Below are 25,436 nucleotides of genomic sequence, written 5' to 3' on the forward strand. Positions count from 1 at the left end.
TACAGTGTTTTGTTTTTTGACAAATATATTGACTGGTTTTGTGATATTCACAGAGAAAGTTTTTGTTTATTTATTTAAGAGGAGTCTTGGAAGTTGGCTTTCATTTGGGGATTGTGTTATATATTAGATAACTTTTTTTTTTCTTTTAAGAATTAGTTACTTCACAAAGCCAAATGGGTGCTTCCTCTTTCATAGCTTATAAATAGACGAAGATATGCACTTAGAAAAGGGATTTGGCTCTTGCAGATCACTTGAGTTTGTTCCAAAATGTTTATAAAGTTTATCATGACTTGGCCCCAGCAAGAGTAATAATTTCTGTGTGAGATAACACTTAATTGATCTCCGAAAGTACTTTTATATACCCATTTTTGCTTTGATGCCTTCTGTTTTGTTTTCAAATCTAAACACATGAACTTTATTGCTTTTTGATTGAGTTTTGGCCCAGCAGGGGGTGTGATTTGCCTGTCGGAGGATGCACACTTTTGCTGTGGGTGTGGGTGGTGAGAGAAAGAGAAGGCAGTGAAAAAAGAAAAAACGGAGAGTAAAATTGCTGCAGTCATGGATTTGCGCTCAGAACTGCTCAAGTCCATTTGGTACGCTTTCACCGCTCTAGATGTGGAGAAGAGTGGAAAGGTGTCCAAGTCTCAACTCAAGGTGAGCTGCAAATCCATTTATGCACTATGATAAAACTTTCAGATGTTGGAGGCTGAAAATTGGGGTCCCGTATGATTCTCAAATGTCAAGGTCTTAACATGCTCTAAAATATTCCTTGATCTGAAGACCGAAAGAATGATCAGTAATCAACTCATGCATAAGTTTTTTTTTTTTCTTCTTTTTTCTTCCTCCTCCTCCGTGTTATGCTTAAAAGATGCCATGCACTTGTTTAACTGCTTGTGATGTGTTTCCTGTGTGTTATGCCACATGGTCTAAAGCTTACTGAATATCTGGGTCACAGGTTTTCTTTTACAATTGCCCATTTATAAGACTGAACAGAGACCTGTTCATTCATAGTCACATTAATTTAATGGGAATTCTTATTTTCTTTCTCTTTCATTTTTTTCTGCATTTATAAAGGTTATCTCTTAAACTTATAGCATATATATTAGACTGCAGTACCATGATTAGGTTTTTTCCAGTCCATATCTCAAGCTGACCAGCTGTAACGGAGCATCTCTTACTCTTGGGCATTTTGGGTCTGAAGCTGTAAATGGGCTCAAACTGTTCAACTTTGAATCTTAAGCTTTGTGAACGGTGGTCACCGGATGTTTGAAGTGAGATCACACCCTTTGTACATTCAAACATCATGGTTTTGATCTACTCCTGTCTAGTCCACAACTTCTGCTGTCTTTTTTAAAGAATCATTTAGAGAAGTTCCTGAGCAAAGTTAGAGAAGTAATGCAATGTAACCCTGCGGTTGCTGTTGCTGTTGTGAGTCTATCAGCAAATGGTTTGCTTCAAAATTTTGCCTGGTGTTATTTTAAATATTTTTATATATTTAATCCCGTCGTTGTGGGTTAAATCAAACCTCCGTGTGAGCAGAGAATGAGTGTGTATAAATAGAGCAGACCTCTAACTGTGGCCTGCTTGCTTTCAAGGATGTAATGATGCATGAAATATTAATGCATCTGAAAATCGAATTTCAGGCCTGAACTGCGAATTGGTGGAAAACGTAAAGAAATGGATCTGCAAAAAATGAAAATCTTTTGAAAATTTAATTTACTCGCCCTCAAAATCTAGATGAGTTTGTTTCTTAATCTGAACAGATTTGGAGACACGTAGCATTATAAATTCTCATGTAATACTTTGTGTATATGTGAGTTTTGGCGTATAATATTGTTTAAGATTTGTGCTATTGCTCTGCAGGTCTTGTCTCATAATCTTTACACAGTTCTGTGTATCCCACACGACCCAGCGGCTCTCGAGGAACACTTCAGAGATGATGACGATGGTCCAGTGTCCAGTCAGGGATACATGCCCTACCTCAACAAATACATCCTGGACAAGGTACACAGCCTCTCTTAGTCTCTTACAGTATGTATTCTGTTTGGAGACACAGGCTTTATATATCATCCTGTGTAAGGCCATGTGTTTTTTGTGCATGCATATCTACTGGTCAGTATAACTCAAACTGGAAATCATTTTGTTGAGTGTTTGACTCCTCTCTGTAAGGTGGTGGAAGGCACATTCGTCAAAGAGAATGTGGACGAGCTCTGCTGGACTCTTACTGCCAAGAAGAACTATCGACCAGAGGGAAAGTGCATTTTACCTGGAAAAGACGCCTTCCGGCTCTGGTGTCTGTTCATATTTCTCTCGGAGGACAGATATCCTCTGGTCATGGTCCCTGATGAGGTGAGATTCATGCATTGTCTCATTTAGATCAATTTTTTTTAAACCTTAGTCCCATCAGTCCACACTTTTGCTATGACTACTAGATGCTGCATTATTCTGAAAGTGGCTACAAATATTATTCCACACTTAAAAATGTATACGTTATTAGATTTTTGGACATTTTTAAACCAAGTGCCATCTGTCTTAAAGATAAGTAAGTTAGCTATGTTTCAAATGATAAACAACAGATACATTGTTCAAAGTGAAGACGACAAAAATATGTCAACAGTTTTTGGTTGTCATCATCATCTCGTTATGATGAACTTCACATGTGGTTATCCTGAGGAGAACTGACGTCACACACATCTACTAAAATGTGATAAGATGATTAAAAGTTGAAATTTTTTTGAGATTCACACAGTTCTTTATATTATTCCTATTAAAACTAGAATATGTTTTGTACCTTTATCTCTCTCCTGACTCTTTGAATGCTAAAAAAATCACATCATACACTGTAAACCTGCTGCTAACCACAGGACCACCATTGGCTGTATGATTTTTGCTTATTTCTATTTTTCCTCTTCAACCGAAACTGGTTACCATCAAAAGCCCTGGAGGTTTTTCAGTTTCAGATATAATCATAGTGCCAAATCTGCATGTAGCCTAAAGTCATGTTCTTCAGTACCCTGTCTGCTTTTCATTGTGAATGGCACAAACGCTTTCATATGTGTTTCAAACTAGCAGTCATCTGCTTTTGTTAGGAAACGACGACGATGTGGCTGTCACTGGAAAGATGTCACTGTCACTGATTTGTCTAATTGGATACTACGGTCAAGCCTTTACAAAGTGTTGTTTACAATATTATAGACTCTTAGATATAATTTTTGGCAACTGCATGTACACGGTTAAAATAATGTCGTTTTTTTCCTCTTTTCTTTTATATGTCTTTACTGAAATTGTCTGTTTTCCCAACCGTTGTGGTGTTTCTTGTCTTGCAGCTTGGTTGATTTCCTGTGCCCTGTTTTGCAACTGTTTGTAAAATGTAACTTGTTACAGTTTCACAGAAGAGGAGAAAGAAATGGAGTACAAACATAAATGTTGGCGTTTCATAAAATAGTAATAGTAGTTGCATGATTAGCATAAAAACGAGTGCTGTTTGAACAGTATTTTGAAGCTGGCTGTTAAATGATCTGCAGCAGCATCAGATGGCTGCTGTTATCTTCGCACAATCTCATATATAAATATTAATGCTTTTTTTCACAGGTTGAATATTTACTGAAGAAGTTGTGCATGGCTATGAGCGTTGAGCTGAACTGTGTTGAACTGGAAGACTTTATTTCCCAAGATTCTGTTCAGCAGAATGGCTTCATTGTATGGGCCTTTCTGGAGATGATGAATTCTGGGAAACTAACGAGGGGCATTGCCAAAGAAACCATCAGTATGGCCATAGAGGAGGTGTACCGGGAAATAGTTGGTGATGTGTTGAAAGAGGTATTAGCTATTTACATTATTATTTATTTGATAATTGTGTCTGTGTCCTTTAAATCATATGAGTTTGTATATGGTGGATTCTTAAACCATTACCCCAAGCAGTGTTGCCAAGTCCACGGTTTTCCCCCATACTTTGGCTACTTTTATACTGTTCCCGTGGGTTGTTATTTTAGATTAGGAACCACCTGAAAGGAGGTTTTGACTCTCCAGAAAATGATTGGGTTAGTTTTGGCTGTTATTGGCCTGGTATTGAGTAACAATTGGGCATAGAAAAATAAGGTTGGCGTGACACACTAAACAAAGGTAAATAATGTGATTAAGTTTCAGTATCCTTATAAAATATCAGTAGTATGACACTCAGACACCCTAAACACACATATGGCATGAGAAAGATCCTGTTAAACATGACAACATTATAATGTGACACATGCGCACATTGAAATAGCAACAAATTTCAGCAAATACTCTTAATGCAGTTATGTGTCTGTGGGTTTATCTGATTTATTTATTTCCAAAATCCTTGCTTCTTGACACCAGGGATATCTGTGGAAGAAAGGTCAGTTGAGAAGAAACTGGATTGAGCGTTGGTTCACCCTGAAACCCAGCACTTTAATTTACTTCACTAGCGAGGACCGCAAAGACCGCAAAGGCAACATTCAGCTCGATGGAAACTGCTGTGTAGAGGTAGGGAACAAGTGTACAAGTGTCTGTGGTTTGCATGTGTTGTTTTTAGAAGAAAAGCTGGTATTATTTTATAGTGGCTTAATATCAGTACCACCTCATGAATGCATGAGACACAGGAACTTGTTAGCATTTTTAGCTGGTTATTGGCTGTCCATTAACACACAGCATAAGAGAAGATCTGCTTCTGTGATCAACAGAGCCATGTGTGAAATGTTTCTCTGCTCTGTATATAAGGTTCTTCCTGACAGGGATGGGAAGAGGTGTATGTTCTGTCTGAAGACGCTCAGCAAGACCTATGAACTCAGTGCATCTGACACCAAACAGAGGCAGGAGTGGACTACAGGTCTGCATACATTATGATTTGGTATTTTGATCATTTGTCAGGTGTTCTGTAGATTGTAGGGAGTTTATTTCCCGTCTAGTTTCCCTTTCTTCAAGAGACACCTTGCTCATCAGGACACTTTTCTTTATATTTAAAATTGGTCATTGTTGTTGTGTAACCGTTAAACAATTTTTTTTTTTTTTTTTTTTTTTATATAATGTGTCACTGAGGGTTGGAAACAGCTTTGTTAGTGGAAACCTGTGATATTTTGAAGGTCGACTTTTTTTTTACTCACTAGGTGTTTTGTGAGACTTTCTAAAATGAAACTGCACAGGGAAACTTACCTAAGTATTTTCACTTGGTGGATAATAACACAGGTGAAAAAAATCGTATAAACTTAAGCCCCAGTTATCATAGAGACTTGAAGATGGCCTTTTTTTTTAATCGATTTGGGCCTGAAAGCAGTTACCTAGAAACCACCCACAACACAAGAGCAAAAGGCTAAAAAACATCTTGGAATACATTGACACCAAAAAAAAAAAAAGAAAATTGGATTTATATTATTCCTTTTTTTCCATCAGCAATCCAAACAGCCATCCGGCTGCAAGTGGAGGATAAAACTTCACTTCATAAGGATCTAAAGCAGAAACGGCGTGAGCAGCGGGAACAGAGAGAGAAGAGGAGGGAGGCGAAGGAGCAGGAGTTGCAGCGCTTGCGAGCCCTGCAGGAGGAGCGCGAGAGGAAGATGGCAGAGCTGGAGCTGCTGAAGGAGGCGCAGAGGCAGGCGCAGGCGCTGCTGGAGCAGGACGAACTCCGCAGACGACAGCAACATGAACAACTGCAGCAGGCCCTGGAGATCCAGCTCAAAGAGGCTGAAGAGGTCATCTATCTATCCTTTTTTTTAGAACTTTTTAAATAAGTTAAAAAAAATTTGCTTCCTTGCATTTAATTACAAATTGCAATTTTGCATCCTGTTTGCTACCGTAATATGAATTTAGTTTAAATGCAGTAACTAAACTGGAATTTAATAGGATTTTGAATGAATTTCTGATAGGCGGCTGAAGATTGGTCAGTGTGAGGTATATCTGTTGTGTGTTTTGTTGTGTGCAGGCGCGGGCGAGCATGCAGGCTGAGATGGCGCTGAAGGAGGCCGAGGCTGAGAGACAGAGAAAACGAATCAAAGAACTGGAGGCCATGCAGCAGCGGCTGGAGGAGGCGTTACAACAGGAAATCAAAGCCAGGCAGGACGAAGAGGCCTTCCGCTACGCACAGGCTCGGTGAGCAGCAGCACACAAACACTGTTGAGCAACACACCCATGCTAAGTATTGCACAAAAACACACTGATGTTATAACAGGGCTTTTCAGTAGCACATCTGCAGACTGTTTGGTGTCCTCTTTGCATTTTCTATTAAACGTGTTGGGTTGTGTCTCATAAAACAAGGTGCTTAAATACTTTAATTCTATTCAGGGAGGAAATATAATGTTTCAAAAGCTCTCCCATGTAAAATTGCATGAGGTTATGCTAGAATAAATGAAGCGGAAGTTACCAGAGGAATAATGGACTTTTAACATAAATATATTTGTCCAGAGAAATTAATACATGCATAATAATGATGTATAATATATAGATATAAAACCTGTTTCTATGTCAGTAAATACAATATGACTCTACTACTGTTACAAATCTATTCATTCTACAGTACATGCATGCAAAATTACATTTGTAAGCAGAAACAATTTAAATATTAACATACAGCTGAGTGCACATTTAATCTGAGACCACACTGAATATAAAGTTTTATGGGTTTTTTTTATTTATTTTTTTTTTTAGACAAAGAAATTACATGACAAATGTAAAATTAATTAATTAAGCAAATTTGTGCCACATCAGAAGTTCTTCCATCCAGTGAAGCACAACATTTTTCTCAAATTATTATGCTAATAAAACATGCCTAATTTGAGCACACTATTGCTATTTTAACCTGCATTGTGCTTGATCGCTTACTGTCTCACTGTTACAGGCTACTGGCTGAGGAAGAGGAGAAGATGAAGGCCCTTATGTCTCTCCGTGAGGAGCAGGAGGAATATATCCAGCGTGCCCAGCGGGAGAAACAAGAGCTCAAACAGGAAATGGAAAGTAAGTCTCGAGCTCTGGAGGAGGCACAGATGCAGCTGGAGGAGGTCAGAGCCAATCGCCACCGAGTGGACCAGGATGTGGTGGTGAGTCTTGATCTAAACAAGGGTTTATCAAGGGCTAATAAGGAAGTGACTAAAACTGCAATTCATCGACTGGCCGCTTGAGGCTGGCTGCAAAAGAGAGTCAGTCCCATAGACTCCCCATGTTAAAATGCCCAACTTTACAGCAGGAAAAAACATGTTTACAGCCTGGTGCAAAAAATTATTTTGGTCTAAATAGCAAATTTTGCCCTTCATGACAACTGTGAGGGGGGTGAATTTTTTTTATAACTCATCCGTTTAAATTATATTAAGACTTAAAGTTCTGCATAATTAAGGGCGTAGCCACTTGAGTGACAGGTGGATTGCCGCTGCTGACACTGCCGTCGTGCTAGGTGGGTGTGGCTTCAGCAACTAGCTCCCGCCTTTTTGCCCATTTTTGATTGTCCGGGAGAGTCGCGCGGAGACGCGCTGCCAAGATGGCGACGGCCCGCTCTACACACTTTAGGCTTCAAAAACACACTTCAGGAGTCTACGGGTGACGTCACGGACACTACGTCCATGTTTTTATACAGTCTATGTGCAAGACCTACACTACCATTTTAAAGTGTTTGTTTTTATATTTATTGAAGAAATTAATACTTCTATTGATAAAGACCTACACTGTCATTTTCAAGTGTTTGTTTGTGTGTTTAAGAAATTAATACTTTTATTCAACAGAAATGTATGCATTAAATTGATCAAAAGTGACAGTAACGACATTAACATATTTTTAAATATAACAAAAAAATTAAGCGGCACAACTGTTTGTGATATTAATAAGAAAGGTTTATTGAGCACCAAATCAGCATATTAGAATGTTTTCTGGAGGATCATTTGACACTGAATACTGGAGTAATTACATGAATGAATTTCTTTTTATATATACCCCTTTTTTTTTTTTTTTTTTTTTTTTTTTTTTTTAACAATGTCACAATATTACTCTATATATATATATATATATATATATATATATATATATATATATATATATATATATATATATATATGGTCTTATTGGTTTGGAACAACATTAGGGTGAGTAATTAATGACGGAATTTTCATGGGTGAACTAACCCTTTAAACAATCTTACCAAACCCAAAACTTCTGAACAGTGGTTTATTTTTGCAAGATTAGTAATATTCATTAGTAATATTTTCAGTTAATTGACATTAGCTGATGATGACAGAAGTCTGTATTGTTTTATTCTGACAGGCTGCTCAAAGGAAGCTTCGTCAGGCCAGCACCAATGTTAAACACTGGAATGTTCAGATGAACAGATTAATGCATCCAATTGGACCAGGAGGTATGCACATTACTTTAGGGTTAGGTTAGTTTCAAGACACAAAACACAATCTCATTCACACTGCTTAACCTTTAACAAGACTATAACTTCATCGGCTCTTATGCTTCATGGTTTGAATTTGGCTGATATTGAGAAGATTCATCTAAAACATATATTTAATCAAGATCTTTGGTTTAACTTAACATTTCAGCATAGGCTGAGTAAGAGGTTAATGCAAAGAGTGTGAGTGACATGCAATCTAGGTCTGTTTTAACTGTGGTTTCAGAGAAAAAAAAAGCACAACCTCATTCCCTTAAGACAGCTCTTTTAAGATAATTCACCGTTCTTTTTCCATTTTCACAATAAATACACGCCCTCTAACTTCCTTCTTTTTATTTGCTTGCATCATCTAGAAAAACGGCCCTCAGGAAGCGGATCTTTTTCCAGCTTTCGCATCCCTTCGCAGAAGGATTCAGGACTACGTTCGAGGCAGAAATCAGATGAGCAGGATGAGGAAAGCAAAGAAAACATGGAAAGCAGAGGAGGGTGTGAATCTGACAAGCGTTTGTCTACAAATGGAGATATGGAAATACCTTAACCTCAGAAGAAAAATAAAATCTCTCTTCCTCAATTTCAAGACTGATTTGAATGAAGGAAGGTTATTTTTGCTAGATGCCAAGACCTCATGCCGTTAAAAAAGGATACTTTTTAATATTGTCAGTGTTTGTTAATAGCTTGTTATTAAATATTTTTTTGTACACTTCACACTGTTTGAAAAGTATTGTACTGTAGTTGTATTGTACTCCTAAGTTACTCAAAAACTTATGTAGACTAAATGTACAATGATTAAATATTCAGCATTTTTTCAAGATATATTATAGTGGTGAATTCAAAAAGGATCTGATGGTGCACTGGAGTGTGTTCATGCGTATTTTTTTTATGCGAGATATAAAAAAGAGATTTGCAAAAGTTCATGCGTGTAAACTGGATTTCTTGTGAGGGAGGAACATGTTGAAGAGCTGATGCGCCTGCGGTTTTGAAACTTCCTGCTTCTGCAGTCAGATAACAAATCCAGGAAGACAACTGACATCACAAACATGTACCTTTAGAGATACATTTATGCTTAAAATCATAGTGTATCAGCTAATCCCCAAAGTACATCTTTAAAAGCATTTTTATGCACATTTTGAGGCTGCTTAAGTGAGTGCTTAAGCACACAGGAAATTTAACACCTTTTTTTTTTTTTTTTTAGTTTTTTTACATATACGTCTGGTACTCAGAATATCAATCTATATGAAGAAAAACAGAAGAGCTTATACAGAAATAATCTGAAAAGTACAGAAAACTGGTATACTATGCAGATAACTAGTACAGATAATATGACATAAATGTCCAATTTAAAAAAAATGTATATTGAAAATTGCACTCATGGGTTTGTTAAGGTATAAAAAATTAGATTTGTAAACATTAGAAATCGAAACGGAGGCACCTGCTGTTTGGCAATGGTTCCTACAACTGGCGGTTTCTGGGTTATAATACATCCGCGACACCGGGTGGCGCTAATTATCGCAGAAAACTTCATTTTAACCCGGAAAATGAAGAGGGGAAACCTGGAAGAGGGGCTGTCTCGAAAGAGCGTTTGTGTACAGAGAATCGGGGAAAATGGCTTCACGCCTGAGCCGGATCTGGCCCACCCTGTCTCGGGTTCGGTTAAGCTCGGCTCTCGGGAGCCGCTGTGTCTCGCAGACGCCGAGCTCCAGGGCGTCTGGAGCGGCGGTGGCGTCTGATCTGCAGCCCGTGTCTCCCGCTGCTCAGGACAGTCATGGACACGCAGAGGTCAGCCCGTTTGAGAAGGTAAGTTAGGAGCCTACAAACGCATGTGTATGATGCACGCAAAGTAATTAGCAGAGGCTTCTAAACTGAAGTTTGACGTGCTTTGACAGGTATGTTTACATTGTGCACTGTGTGATCCAACTCCATTTTTTATTTATTTTATGCATGGTATTGTATATTGCAAAGCTGTGCCTGCTATGTTTCTATTACTGCAGTGATGTTTGTGTTATCTTGTTCAGAATCCAGATTTCCATGGCTTCCATCATTATGACTCTTTTGTTGATGAATGGAACATGAGGTTGGCATTTTTCTTTGGCATTTCTGTGGCCATTGTTGTTGGAGGGACTTTCATCCACTATTTACCAGATCATGGGTAAGTAATTTTGAACAGAATCCAGTGATTGACCCATTTAGAATCTAATATCCTTAATACATGTTTTTATAAGTCATGAGTGAACCATGAAATGTATAACTCATTTGTGAAGCTCTTACTACTTCACTACTATGCAATTATATTTTGCACATTATTTCAATTGAAACGTTTTTGAATTTATTATTCATAATCTAGATATTTGGGAAGAGTTTTGAGGACAGATAATATCTATATTGATTATTGTCTGTTTGAATGTTTGAAAAAGAGCATTATGATATTCTTGAAGACTTTTTTGCTGTAATTGTTCAATAGTTTAAAAAACAACAACCAAAAAAAAACAGGCATAAGATGAGGTCCCCAAAAAACGTGTAAGGGTTTATATTGATTTTAAGACCTGCATCTCAAATTTGAAGCTTGGAAAAAAGCATTTAGCTATTAAAAAGTGCAATATGGAGGGTGAATTTGCTGCTTATATATCATTGTAATTTAAAGCTATTTGTATCTTGACCTACATTAATTGGCTAATTAATGGTTTGCTTCAATGCATTGGTCTCCAAGTGTGCATTGTCCGTTGTTTCATTTAATCTGAAGGAATGATTTGCAATTTTCTTAAATCTAATGTCCATATTCTCCGTCTCTATCATGTTTTTCTCTTCCAGTATGAGGCAGTGGGCTCGCCGGGAAGCTGAAAGGTTGATCAAACAGAGAGAAACCGAGGGTCTTCCCCTCATGACTGACAATTATTACGATCCCAGCACGATTGTTCTGCCATCCTCTGGAGAGGAATAGACAACATTCTGTCAATAATTATCCTGTTAATTTGTTTCGTTGTACATTTGTCTCCCTTTGACTATGATGTAATAAAAATGTTATAATATAGTGCTTTGTGGTATTTTTAACTAATACTTGAAAAAGCATCATCCTGTAGAATTAGCTTTTTGTTTGCAAACTTATCTTAACTTAAACCTATCAAATTTTCTTATTTTAATGATGCACTATTAACATGGTTAAGAATTACAGACAAGGCCCAAGTATTTCTATGCTTTACAACAACTGAAAGTAGCTGGTTTGTGGTGCAATATAATGTTGGGCATATACAGTATATATATTTTTAAATGGTATGTATCCTACCTCGGCTAAAATTACGAAAAAGTTATGTTTTGAAGAGGATTGTGAAAATGCAGAATTTAAAGAGAGTATGTTTCAAAATGACATACAACACTATTTTTTTATTATTATTATTATTATATTTATCGATATCTTTAGGCTATTTTCATAAGAAACTAAAATGGTCAGTGATGTCTTTAAACAAAAACAGAACAACATTTAATGCATTGTGTTGTTTTTCTGAAGAAGCCACATATATCAGTAGTTCAGAATTTGTAATTAAAGAAACAGAAATACTGTACACCTTCAGTGGAACATGAAAGAGCAGGAAACAAAGGAAGGGGAAATATGTAGTATATTGAAGTAACTTGAACCCCATCAATATTATCTCCAAACATTCCTTGCTCTGTTTTAGGACTCATTTTATATAGTCTTCTCTTTTATTGTTCTTTAAAATTAAGAGATATGAGAAGAAAGTCTATTTCAATTAAGAAGCATGTTACTGTTCTCCTTCTTTTGGACGTCACTCCAGCGTCTCTGCCTCTGATTGGTGGAAAAGACAAGAGTGGGCGTGTCTTAGCGGCGTGGCACCGTTTGCGGGGCGGGGCTTTGGGGTCGTACAGGAAAAGATAAAGAAAGCGAGGACGTCTGAAACAAAAACGGTAAATACTCATACAAAAACACCTTTGGTATTTACAATCGATATGTTTGATAATTTTACATACGGGTTAGAGCCAATACAACAGATTAGCATTTTTTAAAACCGCTCCAGTGAGATAAAATATGCCTTTTATATGCGGCTAGCTCAGTGCTAAACGGCTAAGTGTGATGATGACGGAAACGGAGGAACAAGATTCCGAGCACGAGTTCATAATTGCATTAAACTCCGATAATCGCGACTGTAACATGTCTGGAAAGTTTAATACTAGAATTGGTCTGTGGAGCCAGTCGAATCTAATCCAAACGTGGTTAATTTTACAGTTATTAGGGCGTGAGATGAGGCGTCCCAGTTAGCATAGGGAGTAAACCATGTACTGACCCAGTTCGGCGCGGATACGCGACTGTTATAATCACCATCTGTAATTTTTGTCTGCAATGTAACACTCAGCCCTTTAAACGGCTATTGTATGTATCATTAAGCCTTCACTCTCGTTGAATCAATGGTTGCCTCATTGTTAAACTGTAAAAGGTCACTTGAGCGACACTATTTTGACCTGACTGCAGTCAGCTGTCTCACCGTGAGTCCAGATGTATGTGTAATGCTTTCATGTGTGTTTTGCCGTTGTTGATAAGTGAACTGAGTAAGGTGCGGTGTGTTGTGACATCAGCTGGGAGGTGTGTGTGTGTGTGTGAGGAGGGGTTGATACTGCAGTGCTATAATGACATAAGAACCCAGTGTACAGATCATTAAAATGGCTGAAATATGAATGTAGACATGGGGGAAGGAACCCTAATGAGTCCACTTGTTGTTTTATTTTTAAATATATGACGGAAAAGACCTTGGATAAATTACTTGTTTCTAACTAAAAGCAATCAAGTTGGTTCGCAGGGAACAGCACCATAGACCCCTGTTATTCCTAATGAGCCCAATGAAACTGATATGAAAAGGCATTAGCTGAATTATATGTGCTCACAACACAAGCTTTTCACTTATATGTAACATAGGAGACTTTAAATAGTGCACACGGGTCCACTCCAGACTCTAAAGCTCTTAATTTCGTTGGTTTATGACAACATACGTTTTTAGATAAGAGATTATTATATTTGATTTTAATACTGTTTTTGAGAATTTGTAATATTTCTGAATCCGATTTGATCAAGACAATTTGTCATAGAATTAGTTCCTGGTATGTTTTTCAGTTACTTTAGAACTCTGTACAAACACTGATATGTCAGAATAATGACAGTATAGATATAGATAGTTAAATAATACTGCTGTGTGCCTGGTTTACATATTTTTTTTTGAAGAATGTCTGGAGTACTTCCACCTCAGAATGGCTCTTCCACATGAAACAGGCATACACAAACAGTTCTCTATTTATTAAAAAGGTTTGATTTATGTAATAAAAATGGTTGCCAATTCCAATTCATTTTGTGTGACAGATGGCTGCAATTCGTAAGAAGCTTGTAATCGTTGGGGATGGAGCATGTGGAAAGACGTGTTTACTCATCGTTTTCAGTAAGGACCAGTTTCCTGAGGTCTACGTACCCACCGTGTTCGAGAACTATGTTGCTGATATTGAGGTGGACAGCAAACAGGTAAGATTGTCATCAAAACCAGAATCACCACTGGTCTATTACAGCATTCATGTGTCTCTTCCATAGCAATTTGAAACAAGTAGCCTAACTTCCTCAGATTGTTCATTAACTTCTTGATAGTGTTCTTCCTGTATTATAATTTGTGCATTTTTATGTAGAGTTCATTTATAATGAATGGGGTTTATTTTGGGTCAACAGTGAGTGATTGTCTTTTTGCTTGTGTTGAAAAACATTGTGTGCATCTGTGAAATGATTCATTAAAATCATAATAATATGTGTATTTATATGAACACATTATAGAAATATAGTTCAAATATACAATAGTCATCATACACTACCATTCAAAATCTTTTGGTCTGTAAGATTTTTAAATGTTTTTGAAAGAAGTCTTTTATGTTTACCAAGGCTGTGTATATATTTGATTGAAAAATGAAGTAATATTGCAAAATAGTATTACATTTTAAAAACTGTTTTTATATACATTCGTATTTTATTCCTGTGATGGCAAAGCTGAATTTTCATCATTACTCCAGTCTTCAGTGTCACATGATCCTTTAAAAATCATTCTTATATGCTGATTTGCTGCTCAAACATTTCTTATTATTATCAATATTAAAAACAGTTGTGCTGTGATAAATCTTTTCAGGATTCTTTGATAAATATAACAGCATTTACTTGAAACAGCAATCTATTATAACATTATAAATGTCTTAACTGTTGCTTCTGACCACATAAATGCATCTTTGCGGAATAAAATATTAATTTCTTAAAAAATAAATCTTACAAACTTATGAATGGTAGTTAACTATAACAACTGCATGTATTTTTGTGAATAATATTTGTATGAATTTGGCATTATTCAAATTTGTGGCACAAAATGTAAAATGAGACTTTACACAAACATGTGGAGTCCAGACAGCTCAAGTTCATTTGTTCAATCACTGTTTATGATAATATAATTTTGAACCATTTGTTGGCAGGTGGAACTGGCTCTGTGGGATACAGCTGGACAAGAGGACTATGACAGACTGAGGCCCCTGTCCTACCCAGATACTGATGTCATCCTCATGTGCTTTTCCATAGACAGTCCTGACAGTTTGGGTGAGATCATCTTTTTCTGGTGTATCCAGTCTTTTATATGAATTACATTTCGGCTTAATATCAGTTGAGTATTTTATAGAGATGTTCCGATACCCTTTTTCTCTTCCCGATACCGATTCCGATACCTGGGCTCAGGGTATCGGCCGATACCGAGTACTGATCCGATACCTGGTTGTGTATCTGTATATACAGCTGTATATACTACTAGCCCTGTGTAAATTTCTAGAATTATTTTATGGTGTGCTCCAGACTTATCCCTTGATAAAACATGAACAAATACATGGTTAACTACTGTATTTATTACAGTATTTTTATTATCTGACATGAATTTGACAGTAATATTATTTAATTTCTTAAGCGAAAAAGAACTTCAAATGCAGCCAAAAATCTAACACCGCAAACTAAAAAAGGTATTTTAGTATTTTAGTTTTACAATATTAGTGTATAAAAAACTGCAACAAATAAGTCTAGGAATATAAAAAATTCTTTACAACAACTCTTTACAACAAAACAAGTAAAAAACAAGCAACCGTCTAGGCATAATTATTATTATTAATAGAAGAAGTGAAGAAGTGAAGTGACATTCGGCCAAGTATGGTGACCCATACTCAGAATTTGTGCTCTGCATTTAACCCATCCAAAGTGCACACACACACAGAGCAGTGAACACACACACACACTGTGAGCACACACCCGGAGCAGTGGGCAGCCATTTATGCTGCGGCGCCCGGGGAGCAGTTGGGGGTTCGGTGCCTTGCTCAAGGGCACCTCAGTCGTGGTATTGAGGGTGGTGAGAGAACTGTACATGCACTCCCCCCACCCACAATTCCTGCCGGCCCGGGACTCGAACCCACAACCCTTCGATTGGGAGTCCGATTCTCTAACCACCAGGCCACGACTTCCAGAGACGTATTATTACTACATAGAGACGTAGCTAAATCTACTGTAGGCTACAACAGTAGCTTAATATATTGTCAATTTACTCGCCATGAAGATCTTTGAGTGTCTGTGTTTATGATATGACAGTTTTCTCAAATGAAACGTTAAATTCTCATGAAGTGACGGTTTATGCGTTCATGTCCTCATATAGTGACACACGGCAGAGGCCACAAAACAGCGAGCTCCCGTGCATCTGCGCCCGTCTCCCACAGAGATGTAGACTTTGCAGGAGTAATATTTAAATAGTATTTTGCAGTTTACTATTCACAGACACTAGTATATATATTCGGCTACAGTCTGGAGCCCTGCGCTTAGACTAACACGGAAGCGACTGAACGCAGCTGCGGGTAACGAATATACTCAAACTTACTACCGGTTCTACAGAGACGCTGGTATCATCACATTTTAAAATTTTCAGCACCGTCTTGGTAGTGAAGTGCCAGTACTTGTGGCATCCCTAGTCGCCGTTTTACTGTCTGGTTGGTCCAGTCTGAAATACTGCTAAACAGCGGACATACTGCTAACCACTGATCTGTAATATAGAAGCGGCTTCACTGTCTGTTGGCAGTTTAGAACGCGATGAGCGATCCAGTCATATATAGATCAGTGCTGCTAACGCGTTTTCATTTCTTCTTCGCTGCTCTAAACAGGGGTTGCTTGTGGCATTACAGCACATCGTCCTGTGTTTGCAATGCATTCTGAGCAGCGAAGAAGAACCGTGCAGCGGTTAGGCAAAGCTAGCGTTCATAACTAGGTCTTGAAAATGGTATCGGATCGGTATATGGGTTCATGTACTCGCCGATGCCAGAATTTGTTGTGGTATCGGAGATATTTCCGATACTAGTATCGGAATCGGAACAACTCTAGTATTTTATACTCTAAGAGCACATTCCTGTGGTTACCCTATTGAAAACCATACTCTTTTCACACAGAGAATATTCCAGAAAAATGGACACCGGAGGTAAAACATTTCTGTCCAAATGTGCCAATAATTCTGGTGGGTAATAAAAAAGATTTACGGAATGATGATCACACTCGACGGGAGCTACAGAAGATGAAACAGGTGTGTGGGCTAACACTTTCTCTCTTTATAAAACAGTTACTCTATTTGTATGGAAATAACATAAGTTATGTTATAATGTACTAATGCACCCGTCAATGCTTTCTCCCTTGAACAGGAACCAGTTAAACCAGAGGAAGGGCGAGACATGGCTAATCGCATCAATGCCTTCGGCTACCTTGAGTGTTCAGCTAAAACTAAGGACGGCGTGAGGGAAGTGTTCGAAATGGCCACAAGAGCGGCGCTCCAAGCCAAAAAACGTGGCAAGAAGAATCCCTGCGTTTTGATATAGAGAACGAGAGAGCAAAAGAAAAGAACGAGGGAGGGAAAGGGGTAACCAGACTAGGCCAAGGAAAATGAAAGAGCTATATAAGTTTGCAAATAGAGGGAAGCAACGCCCCTAGTGTTAAATATGTACTCGGGGGTCAGGGAGGGTCATTTTCAATCCAGGCCAAAGGAAACTACAGAAGATTGATTGTAGGGACAACTGCACCGGCAAAAAGGGACTTAAGCATTTTTTTGGCCATCAGTCCTCTTTAAATCAAGATTAGTTGACCTTAAGCCTTTAGACTGATCAGAAGTCTAAGGATAGTGAATATGTAGGGTAAAGACTGATGTGGTTTCACAGTGGCTCACAATCACTGATTGCTTTTGGGGTGGGATTATATGCGATGTATTCTTTGGCCCATACCACATCTTCTGCTTAGAAGGTCAGCACTGTTATCAAAAACAGAAACAAACGACTTGGTCTAAAAAGATTCCTTTTTTTGGCACAAAGTGCATTAGTCAGGGTGTAAAAAGCATTAGTTAGTACTCTACATCATGTATGCTACATGTCAAGCAGGGAGGTGTTTTTCGGATCAAGACATTGACTCCCGTGATCCCCTTTATAAAGCTCCAAGGTGCCATCTTATGTAATACATTCACACCTGTCCTTCATACTATGATATTCAAAAAGGTATTTTTTCTTATGTTAACATGCTAATACTGCTGGTTAACACAACTGGTTCCCCTGTGCCCTCCTGTCCTGTCGCAAAATTGGCAGTTTTGTCACTGTTTTAAAATAGCTGAAAGTAGTGGTAGTCTTACAATTCTTTAATCCAATAAGATTTAAATACATCTTCTGCTTTTTTTGCCATTTGCCTATAAAATTTAAAGTGAGATGCATTAAGCAATGATCATACTAATTTACCTTTTTTGTGAGTATTTTATGTGCTTGCTCATGTATTGTAATTACAAAAAAAAGTCAAAAACTTTTGGGTTGATCAGCCCTTGTGGAGTTCAAACCAAAACCACAGCTCTGTATGTTGACTGTCAGACACTGTTCATTTTTTTTGGCAATATATATATTAGTTTTATAAAAGGTGACAGTAACATTATTTTCGCCCATATTGCTCTTTGCCTGCATGACAGGCTTTTTTTGGTGTTTGGAAATACAAGTGAGATTTCTTTATCTCACTGTACAAATAAAAAAAACTCCCATTTTTCACTCTGTCACTCTGTTTGTTTTCTTTTCATTATTCCCCTCTTTTTCTCCTGTACTGTATTGTTTTTCGTTTTTTTGTGAAATTCTACTGGCTTATACAATATCGTTTTTGCGTATTTTACAAATTCTAGTATCGTAGAATTTAAAAGTTTTAAAAGAAAGGAAAACGGTAGCGAAAATGTGATTTTGAGAGAGCTGTTTAATGCCATATTATTAAATGCAAGTCATTTCTTAGATGAGATTCTGCATTTCATTGTAAGAAAAAAAGAGCCTTTGATGCATCAATTATCTTTTGTATACCAGTGCATCTTTGGATTTCCACAGTCTCATTTGAAATATATTGAAAAAATAAATTCTTATAGGGTAACTTTGCTTGGGTCATTATTCTGTGTCTCTTCTCGGGTTATGTTGCCGTAAAATGTCTTCATCGGCCAGATGTGGTCTCCAGTAAACAAGTACACATGCTGGCGATGTTAGGAGTTAAAAGCGGAGGTAGATAACTAAAATACCAAACTGTTGCAGGTCGACAGAAGTCTCAAAGGACACCCAAAAATGCAAATGATCCCATAAATTACTCACCCTCAAAATCATATTTTGAATATGGATATTATTCTTATAAAAACGCATCGATTTGCTACAGGAGGCCTTTTTTCACCCCCCGGAGCCGTGTGAGACAGTTTTTATATGGATGGGCGCTTTTTATTTAACTTCTTTTGGACTGATGCACTGCAACACCCGTTGAGTGCCATTAAACAGCTTAGAAGATCAAAAACTATTTTTAATATAACTCAGACTGGATTCGTCTGAAAGAAGATAGTCATATACACCTAAGCAGTGTTGGGGTAGTTACTCAAAAAATGTAATTAGTTACTAGTTACTTCTGTAAATTGTAATGAGATTACTTTACTAGTTACTGCATTTGAAAAGAAACTTAACTACTTATTACTTTACTTTTTATTTTTCTCAACTCCTTTTTAATGGTTACATTTAATTGTATTCATCAAAAAGCATGTCTAATTCATTTAATTCATAACGCATACATTTTCACAGCAATTTATTAAAAGTTTAACAAAAATTAAATGTTCAGGGCCCTATGAAATGTTTTATTTTTTCTTCACCATATGTTTTTTTTTTTTTTTAGCATGTGTAATTATTCAAATGCATAAAAACAACTTCATTTATTATTTTTTTCTTAAAATAGCCTTATGAAATGTTTTTTTCCCCTCAGAAATTCTGTTGTGTATTTACATTTTTCTGGTTATCAAATGAAGGCATAAAACAAAAATTTAGATTTTATTTGAAAGATAAATTGCATTTCTTTTTTCTTCTTCTGAGAAATATATTTTCATTCTGAGTATGAACAATAAACACAAACTATGCAGCATATAGTAAAAACAATTGCACAAATTGTCTTCAACAATACAGTGCAATAACAGTGCAAATGATTCATAAACTACACACAAAATGAGTGAGAAATATTCAGAGTGCAACAGAAAAAAATAGTGCAACTATCTTTATGAACTGTATAATTATATAATGATTTACTTAGTATACATAATATACATATTATAAATGATCGATTCGTTGGCTGTAATCTGTGTCAGAATCGATTTTACTGGGACATCGCCTAACGACCCAAGACATAAATCCCAGTGCTTTATCAGATGTGTTTCATCCTTGTTTTTGTTTTGTTTTATGTCAAAGTACTCTGTCGAGTGTTTTTTGTGCTTTTTCTGAGTTTTCTCATGCAAATGTGTTATTGTGTGTTTGTATTCATGCAATCATGACAGACTTTACTTTCACTTTGTTTTCGTTCATTTTCCAAAGCAATAGGCTATGTTAAGTAGTAGTTCAAAAGACTACTTATTGGTTTAATATGGGAGAGTTTGAACCAATCTGCGCACGGGGGTGGGACTAAGCATCAACAATCATTTCTGTTTGGCTCAGAGGAACAAAAGCATTGGTTTCTTCTGACGAATCAATGTTGTCAAAATGCGATGACGTAATCACATACACTACGGCGCCTCTGAATATCCATAATGAGTCTTTGAGGGTTAAGCGCTAAGATCAATCGTTATCGGGAAACCCCAGCCAGAACTTTACACACAGGCAAACACGGCATGTGTAACGCAGGAAAGCGCGTTCCTATAGTCTAGTAAAGTAGTTTAGTTACCAATATTATTAGTGTAATGCGTTACTTTACTTCGTTACCCCAAAAAGTAATATAGTTACTGTAATCCGTTACTTTGTAACTTGTTACCCCCAACACTGCACCTAAGATGACTTAAGGGTGAGTAATCTAAGGGCTAATTTTTATTTTTGGGTAAAGTAACCCTTTAACACCGACAGTCAGTTTTTACAGTGATCTGTGCAATCCAGCCACAAATTCGTGATAATAGGGCTCTGAAATGAAAGAAAAACATAAGTCACAGCCTTTCTCTTGTTAAACTTCCCATTTAAAAGTAAATGCCATCAAGTTCTAATCTCAAATTCTAACATCTGACCTCCAGTGTGTAACAAACCTGAGTCTGGCTCAATAATGGCATGCCTGATGAGGAAGTCCAGAACCACCATTGCACAGTTTGGCTTGAACTCCTCACTGACCAGGAGATCTTTCACCTGAAATCAACAAATGACAAATAGGAGAATGGGGGTAAGATGTGTCACCCCTTATTCTAGGACATTGCACATATTTTAGAAAGCTGCCTGAGAGAAAAGTAACCATTTTTATTGCTAAAACACAATTTTTTTCTGCATATCACACCTATCCTTATATAAAACACATCACATAGCATTCAAACCTAAAATCAATGGGATGCCTTCACCTTCTCTATTGGATAGTAGTAAAATGCTTGCACTTCTCCGTCTCCAATGTGAGGCTGAAAATTGAGAGGCAGCTCTAAATCAAAGACAAACTGACACTCAGGAAATATTCCTTCGTCATCTTCGTAGGTGTAGCTACAGAGAAGACAAGAGGGAGGCATCAATTGGACATTGAAGATCGCAGAACTCATTTCAATTTAGCTAAACATAGTAAACTGTTTCCAGGCAGAAATGATTCCTGTGACAGGCATTCATGTCTTTGAGTCTGTATAAAACTTGAGTTCTGGTCATCTTCATTTGTGCACACTGAATGTTTCTCTGGAAACCCTGCCAGTTGGAAGCTATTTCTGGCATTTCTGCTGTATTAATCAGTCTCTCTTGCAGGAGAGTTGAGAGAGTTTATATCTACCCTTGTATTTTGGAAAGGTTTTGAACAGAAAAAAAAACTGTAACATGCATCTTTAATCTTAAAATTCAGCATTTAACAATTTCTTTTGTGCCTTGTAAACTATCTTTAATGACCTAACCTAAATAGTGGTATAGAAACAATAATAATTTAAAAAAGTGATTAAGCACCTCACGGTTCCCACAGGACGTGCTTGCTCTGCCAGGCCTGGAGGGATACAGGCCTCCTCTTCACACTCTTTTACCATGGTATGCCTTACACTACAGCCTGCTGCCAGTCCTCCAGCCGCCTGAGTGATAAATCAAATCCTTTAAAGACCCCATTGCATCACAATTGGAGATTTGTGGTTTTTAGTAAGTGTTTGTTAGCTCTGAGGTCATCTTTAAAAACAAAATGTACTAATTTATAGCAGATATACACAATTTATTACTCTGTATATTTATATAAATTATTTTATCCACTACTGTTCAAAAGTTTGGGATTGGCTTTATAAAAAAAATCTTGATCTTCAACAAGACTGCATTTATTTGATTAAAATCTTGTAAAAAATAGTGAAATATTTTTACAATTTAAAATAACTGTTTTCCATTTTAATATATTTTAAAATGTAATTTATTACTGCGTTGGTAAGCCTGAATTTTCTGCAGGCATTACTCCAGTCTTCAGTGTCCTTGATCTTAAATCACTCAAATATTCTAATTTGCTCCACAAGATGTTTTTTTTTTTTTTTTTTTTTACATTCTCAATGTTGAAAACAGTTGTGCTGCTCAACATATTTGTAGAAGTCATGATACATTTTTTATACATTTATAAATGTCTTTAAATAGTTTAATACTTACTAAATAAAAGTATTAATTAAAACAAATCTTACTGTCCCCAAACGTTTGAACGGAATTGTATTTAAATGGTCCAACTTCGTCAAAAGTCAACGTTTTTTACTGTCATAGATACAGGGTACATCATATTACAATTAAATTCTTAGTTGGGAAATTCCCACAGGTAAAGACAGCAATGCAATGTGCAAAAATTAAAAACAGTGCAAACCGAACTTGCATAAACAACAGACTTCCAAAACCCCACACAAAGGCAGAATACAGTACAGAAGGGTTTAAAATGTTGTATGTACTTGAATGTATTAAGTCATTAAACAGCAGCAGTAAAAATGTAGCATTACTATAATTGGATGAATCCCTGAAGTTGAACTGTACTGAATTGCAAAGAGTTTTGATGGCAAGTGATACGACATGAGATATGACTGGTTAAGTTAAATGAGTGTGAAGTGTGAAGGAGTCATAGATTTAAGTGTTAAAATTAACAGTATGATTCAACCTACTGTTGACTCAGCCTGTTTAGTGTGTCGCTTGTTGTTATGAGCTGATTAGTTAGTTTATTAATAAATTACCATGTTGTCAAGTCTTCCTGGATATGTCTGTTTGGTCAGAGATCGTCGTGCCAGCCACATATTAAGGTTGCCACTTGAATCCCGAGTGTAGCCATTGATATGGACGCCGTACCGTTTCACTCCAAACAGACCTGTGTTTGACCATTATTTAGAAACAGCTTGAAGGGTCACTCTCTGTGACAAAGTAGAAGCAGGAAATTCATATTTCATTAACATACTTGTAGCTGCTCTCTCCATATACATCAGCGGAGGGTCGCAATACCTGGGCATCACAGCATATTGCTAAAAATAAATACACCGATAATTATGAAAAAACCAGAGGACTTATTTATAAACTGCATGAATGATCAGATTGGATTCCAAATTCCATGAAGTTCGTCATATATCAAAAGTGAGGAACAAATTAGAATTTGCAGTAAAGGCTATGAAAATGTCTGTATGTATAACTTAAGGGAATGCGTAGATTATTTATTATATATTTTTTACCAGTAATTAAAGTAATCCAATTTTAATTAAGTAAATAATCCAATCCAATTTCATGTTTATTATAATGCAAAGATAAACAGACAAATCACATTATGCATTAATATTATTATAAAATACAAAAATCATTATTTCTCATTTTCATTAGTTTGATCTGTTTACTTTATGTACTTAACTAAAACTGTAATAAAAAATAATAAAAACTATGTAGACATTTATACATTATGAAATAAAATTAAAATGGAAAATAAAAATTCAAATATAAATGAAAATATATCTAAATTACACTGAAGTAGCACTGCAGTCTATACAGTGGTATGCATTTAGGAAAACATTTTGTGCATATGGACATTTCAAAAAAATGTTTTTAGAACCATTTCCAAAAAATTGTCATCCATCCACATTTAGGATTCTAAGGACATCTTTATAAATGAGGGCCCCTTTGTATGAAATCACCAAAGTTTAAAAAATTATCCTGTAGTGAATTATTCTGGGTTTTTTATGTAATACAAATTGATGGCATGATGTGTTGTTTTAAATCATGTGCATTGAGCAAATAATCCCCATTAATAAAAAATAAATAAAAAATAAAACATTGCTCATTATTTTTGACATTGGAAGGAACTGACACACAACTGCTCAAGAAGTAAGGATGAAGATGGGCAATTATCTAGCAAGTACCAGAGATGTCTTACCTCATCTCTCCAGCCTATGAGACAGGTGAATGTTGCCTCTCTCCTCAGCTCATGCAAGACCTCATCCACAGCCACTGATCTGCTCTCAAAAGTGTCAAGACCGGAGCTGAAGGTTATAGTGCTCCCGTATGGTCTGAAGACAGCAGGAAAACGCCCAAGAATTGTTGCTACTTTTGGGGAAATCCATCCAACCTGTTCACCAGCCACCTTAAAACGTAGACAGCTCTCTAAACTAGAACCTGGTGTAAAAGAATGCATTTGCATATTAATTCTACATGTATATTATCGTATTATATTAGTCAATGATAAACAACAAAAAATAAAAAGTAATAACATGTTTTCCTTGAATACAGGCGAGTACACAGAAGTTCAAAGAGGTTTTCAAAAATGTAAGGTAACACGTGTACATCAATTATTATTTCCAATATTTACAAATATTATTTTTTAGGTTTTCTTGACTTTTTAATAAATTAATCGTGAGTCATGGATATCAATAAATCTTTACTCTTTACAAATATTTTAATTTATACACTGTATAACATGTTCATAATAATAATAAAAAAGCATTTGTCAGCATGAGTTGAATTTTAATGTATTTTTACGGATCAAGTAATCTTTTATTGACCTTTATATGACATGCATTCCTGCTGGATCACATGCATATGGATTACTCTGTCATATGATTCTTTTAATATTTCCCCACCTGGATAATGGAAGTTATTCATTCGACGCAGCAGTTGTAGCATTTTCTCCGACCACGAAGCCATTCTTTCGATTTCACACGTAGAACATTTAACTGTCCGTTTAGAAAGCGTGCATTATGATTTTGGTGGATTTGCGCTTGATTTGCCGTTTACATGCTGTCATACACCCACGGGCTTCATGCTCGCCTCCATTGTTGCAGTTCCTGTTTATGTGAGCGCTGATTGGTTCGCAGGTTCTGCTGATCTGCGCGCTGATTGGGTAACTCTATGACGAGCTCTTGAAGGGCTATGACGAGTGTTGCTCATGTGTCTCTCCACCAGAGGGCGAATGTAGATCAAAACAAGGACCACTCAGAATGTTACTGGACCAAAATATTTTGTAATGAATGTTGAAAGTTCACGTTAGTCCTCCATATGCAATACAAAACGTATACTGTTC

The 25,436-nt window shown here is 36.7% G+C and overlaps 4 protein-coding genes across 7 annotated transcripts; 3 read left to right on the forward strand and 1 right to left on the reverse strand.

Annotated features, from left to right (window-relative positions):
- The first annotated feature begins 300 nt into the window (after positions 1 to 300).
- Positions 301 to 9,089, forward strand: def6a (DEF6 guanine nucleotide exchange factor a). Of its 2 annotated transcripts, none has more exons than XM_059504010.1 (11): positions 301 to 654; positions 1,864 to 2,004; positions 2,170 to 2,349; positions 3,592 to 3,819; positions 4,357 to 4,503; positions 4,738 to 4,846; positions 5,407 to 5,705; positions 5,936 to 6,102; positions 6,848 to 7,046; positions 8,257 to 8,371; positions 8,740 to 9,089. In XM_059504010.1, the coding sequence occupies exons 1-11, from the start codon at positions 559 to 561 to the stop codon at positions 8,922 to 8,924; spliced, it is 1,866 nt and encodes a 621-aa protein (XP_059359993.1). In that variant the 5' UTR covers positions 301 to 558; the 3' UTR covers positions 8,925 to 9,089. The 2 variants fall into 2 exon arrangements, with proteins under 2 accessions (XP_059359993.1, XP_059359994.1); XM_059504011.1 differs by having other exon boundaries at positions 304 to 654; positions 8,257 to 8,347.
- Positions 9,090 to 9,939: 850 nt separating this feature from the next.
- Positions 9,940 to 11,411, forward strand: ndufb11 (NADH:ubiquinone oxidoreductase subunit B11). Its single transcript, XM_059502865.1, has 3 exons — positions 9,940 to 10,180; positions 10,399 to 10,532; positions 11,192 to 11,411. The coding sequence occupies exons 1-3, from the start codon at positions 9,989 to 9,991 to the stop codon at positions 11,319 to 11,321; spliced, it is 456 nt and encodes a 151-aa protein (XP_059358848.1). The 5' UTR covers positions 9,940 to 9,988; the 3' UTR covers positions 11,322 to 11,411.
- A 739-nt stretch (positions 11,412 to 12,150) lies between these two features.
- LOC132097967 (rho-related GTP-binding protein RhoA-A-like) lies at positions 12,151 to 18,851 on the forward strand. Its single transcript, XM_059504014.1, has 5 exons — positions 12,151 to 12,301; positions 13,743 to 13,898; positions 14,879 to 14,999; positions 16,871 to 17,001; positions 17,117 to 18,851. The coding sequence occupies exons 2-5, from the start codon at positions 13,743 to 13,745 to the stop codon at positions 17,288 to 17,290; spliced, it is 582 nt and encodes a 193-aa protein (XP_059359997.1). The 5' UTR covers positions 12,151 to 12,301; the 3' UTR covers positions 17,291 to 18,851.
- Positions 18,545 to 25,210, reverse strand: tpk2 (thiamin pyrophosphokinase 2). 3 transcript variants are annotated; one of them, XR_009422806.1, is made up of 9 exons: positions 24,997 to 25,210; positions 24,294 to 24,532; positions 23,334 to 23,397; positions 23,116 to 23,246; positions 21,884 to 22,002; positions 21,310 to 21,442; positions 21,007 to 21,103; positions 20,759 to 20,887; positions 18,545 to 19,311 (listed from the first exon to the last, which is right to left on the reverse strand). XR_009422806.1 is itself a non-coding variant. In XM_059504013.1 (9 exons), the coding sequence occupies exons 1-8, from the start codon at positions 25,058 to 25,060 to the stop codon at positions 20,841 to 20,843; spliced, it is 894 nt and encodes a 297-aa protein (XP_059359996.1). In that variant the 5' UTR covers positions 25,061 to 25,210; the 3' UTR covers positions 18,545 to 18,926; positions 20,832 to 20,840. The 3 variants fall into 3 exon arrangements, 2 of the variants coding, with proteins under 2 accessions (XP_059359996.1, XP_059359995.1); XM_059504013.1 differs by having other exon boundaries at positions 18,545 to 18,926; positions 20,832 to 20,887; XM_059504012.1 differs by having other exon boundaries at positions 18,545 to 18,948; positions 20,832 to 20,887; positions 24,997 to 25,209.
- Between the last annotated feature and the right edge of the window lie 226 nt (positions 25,211 to 25,436).

The sequence above is a fragment of the Carassius carassius genome, chromosome 21, assembly GCF_963082965.1.
Source record: "Carassius carassius chromosome 21, fCarCar2.1, whole genome shotgun sequence".
Taxonomy (NCBI): Eukaryota; Metazoa; Chordata; class Actinopteri; order Cypriniformes; family Cyprinidae; genus Carassius; species Carassius carassius.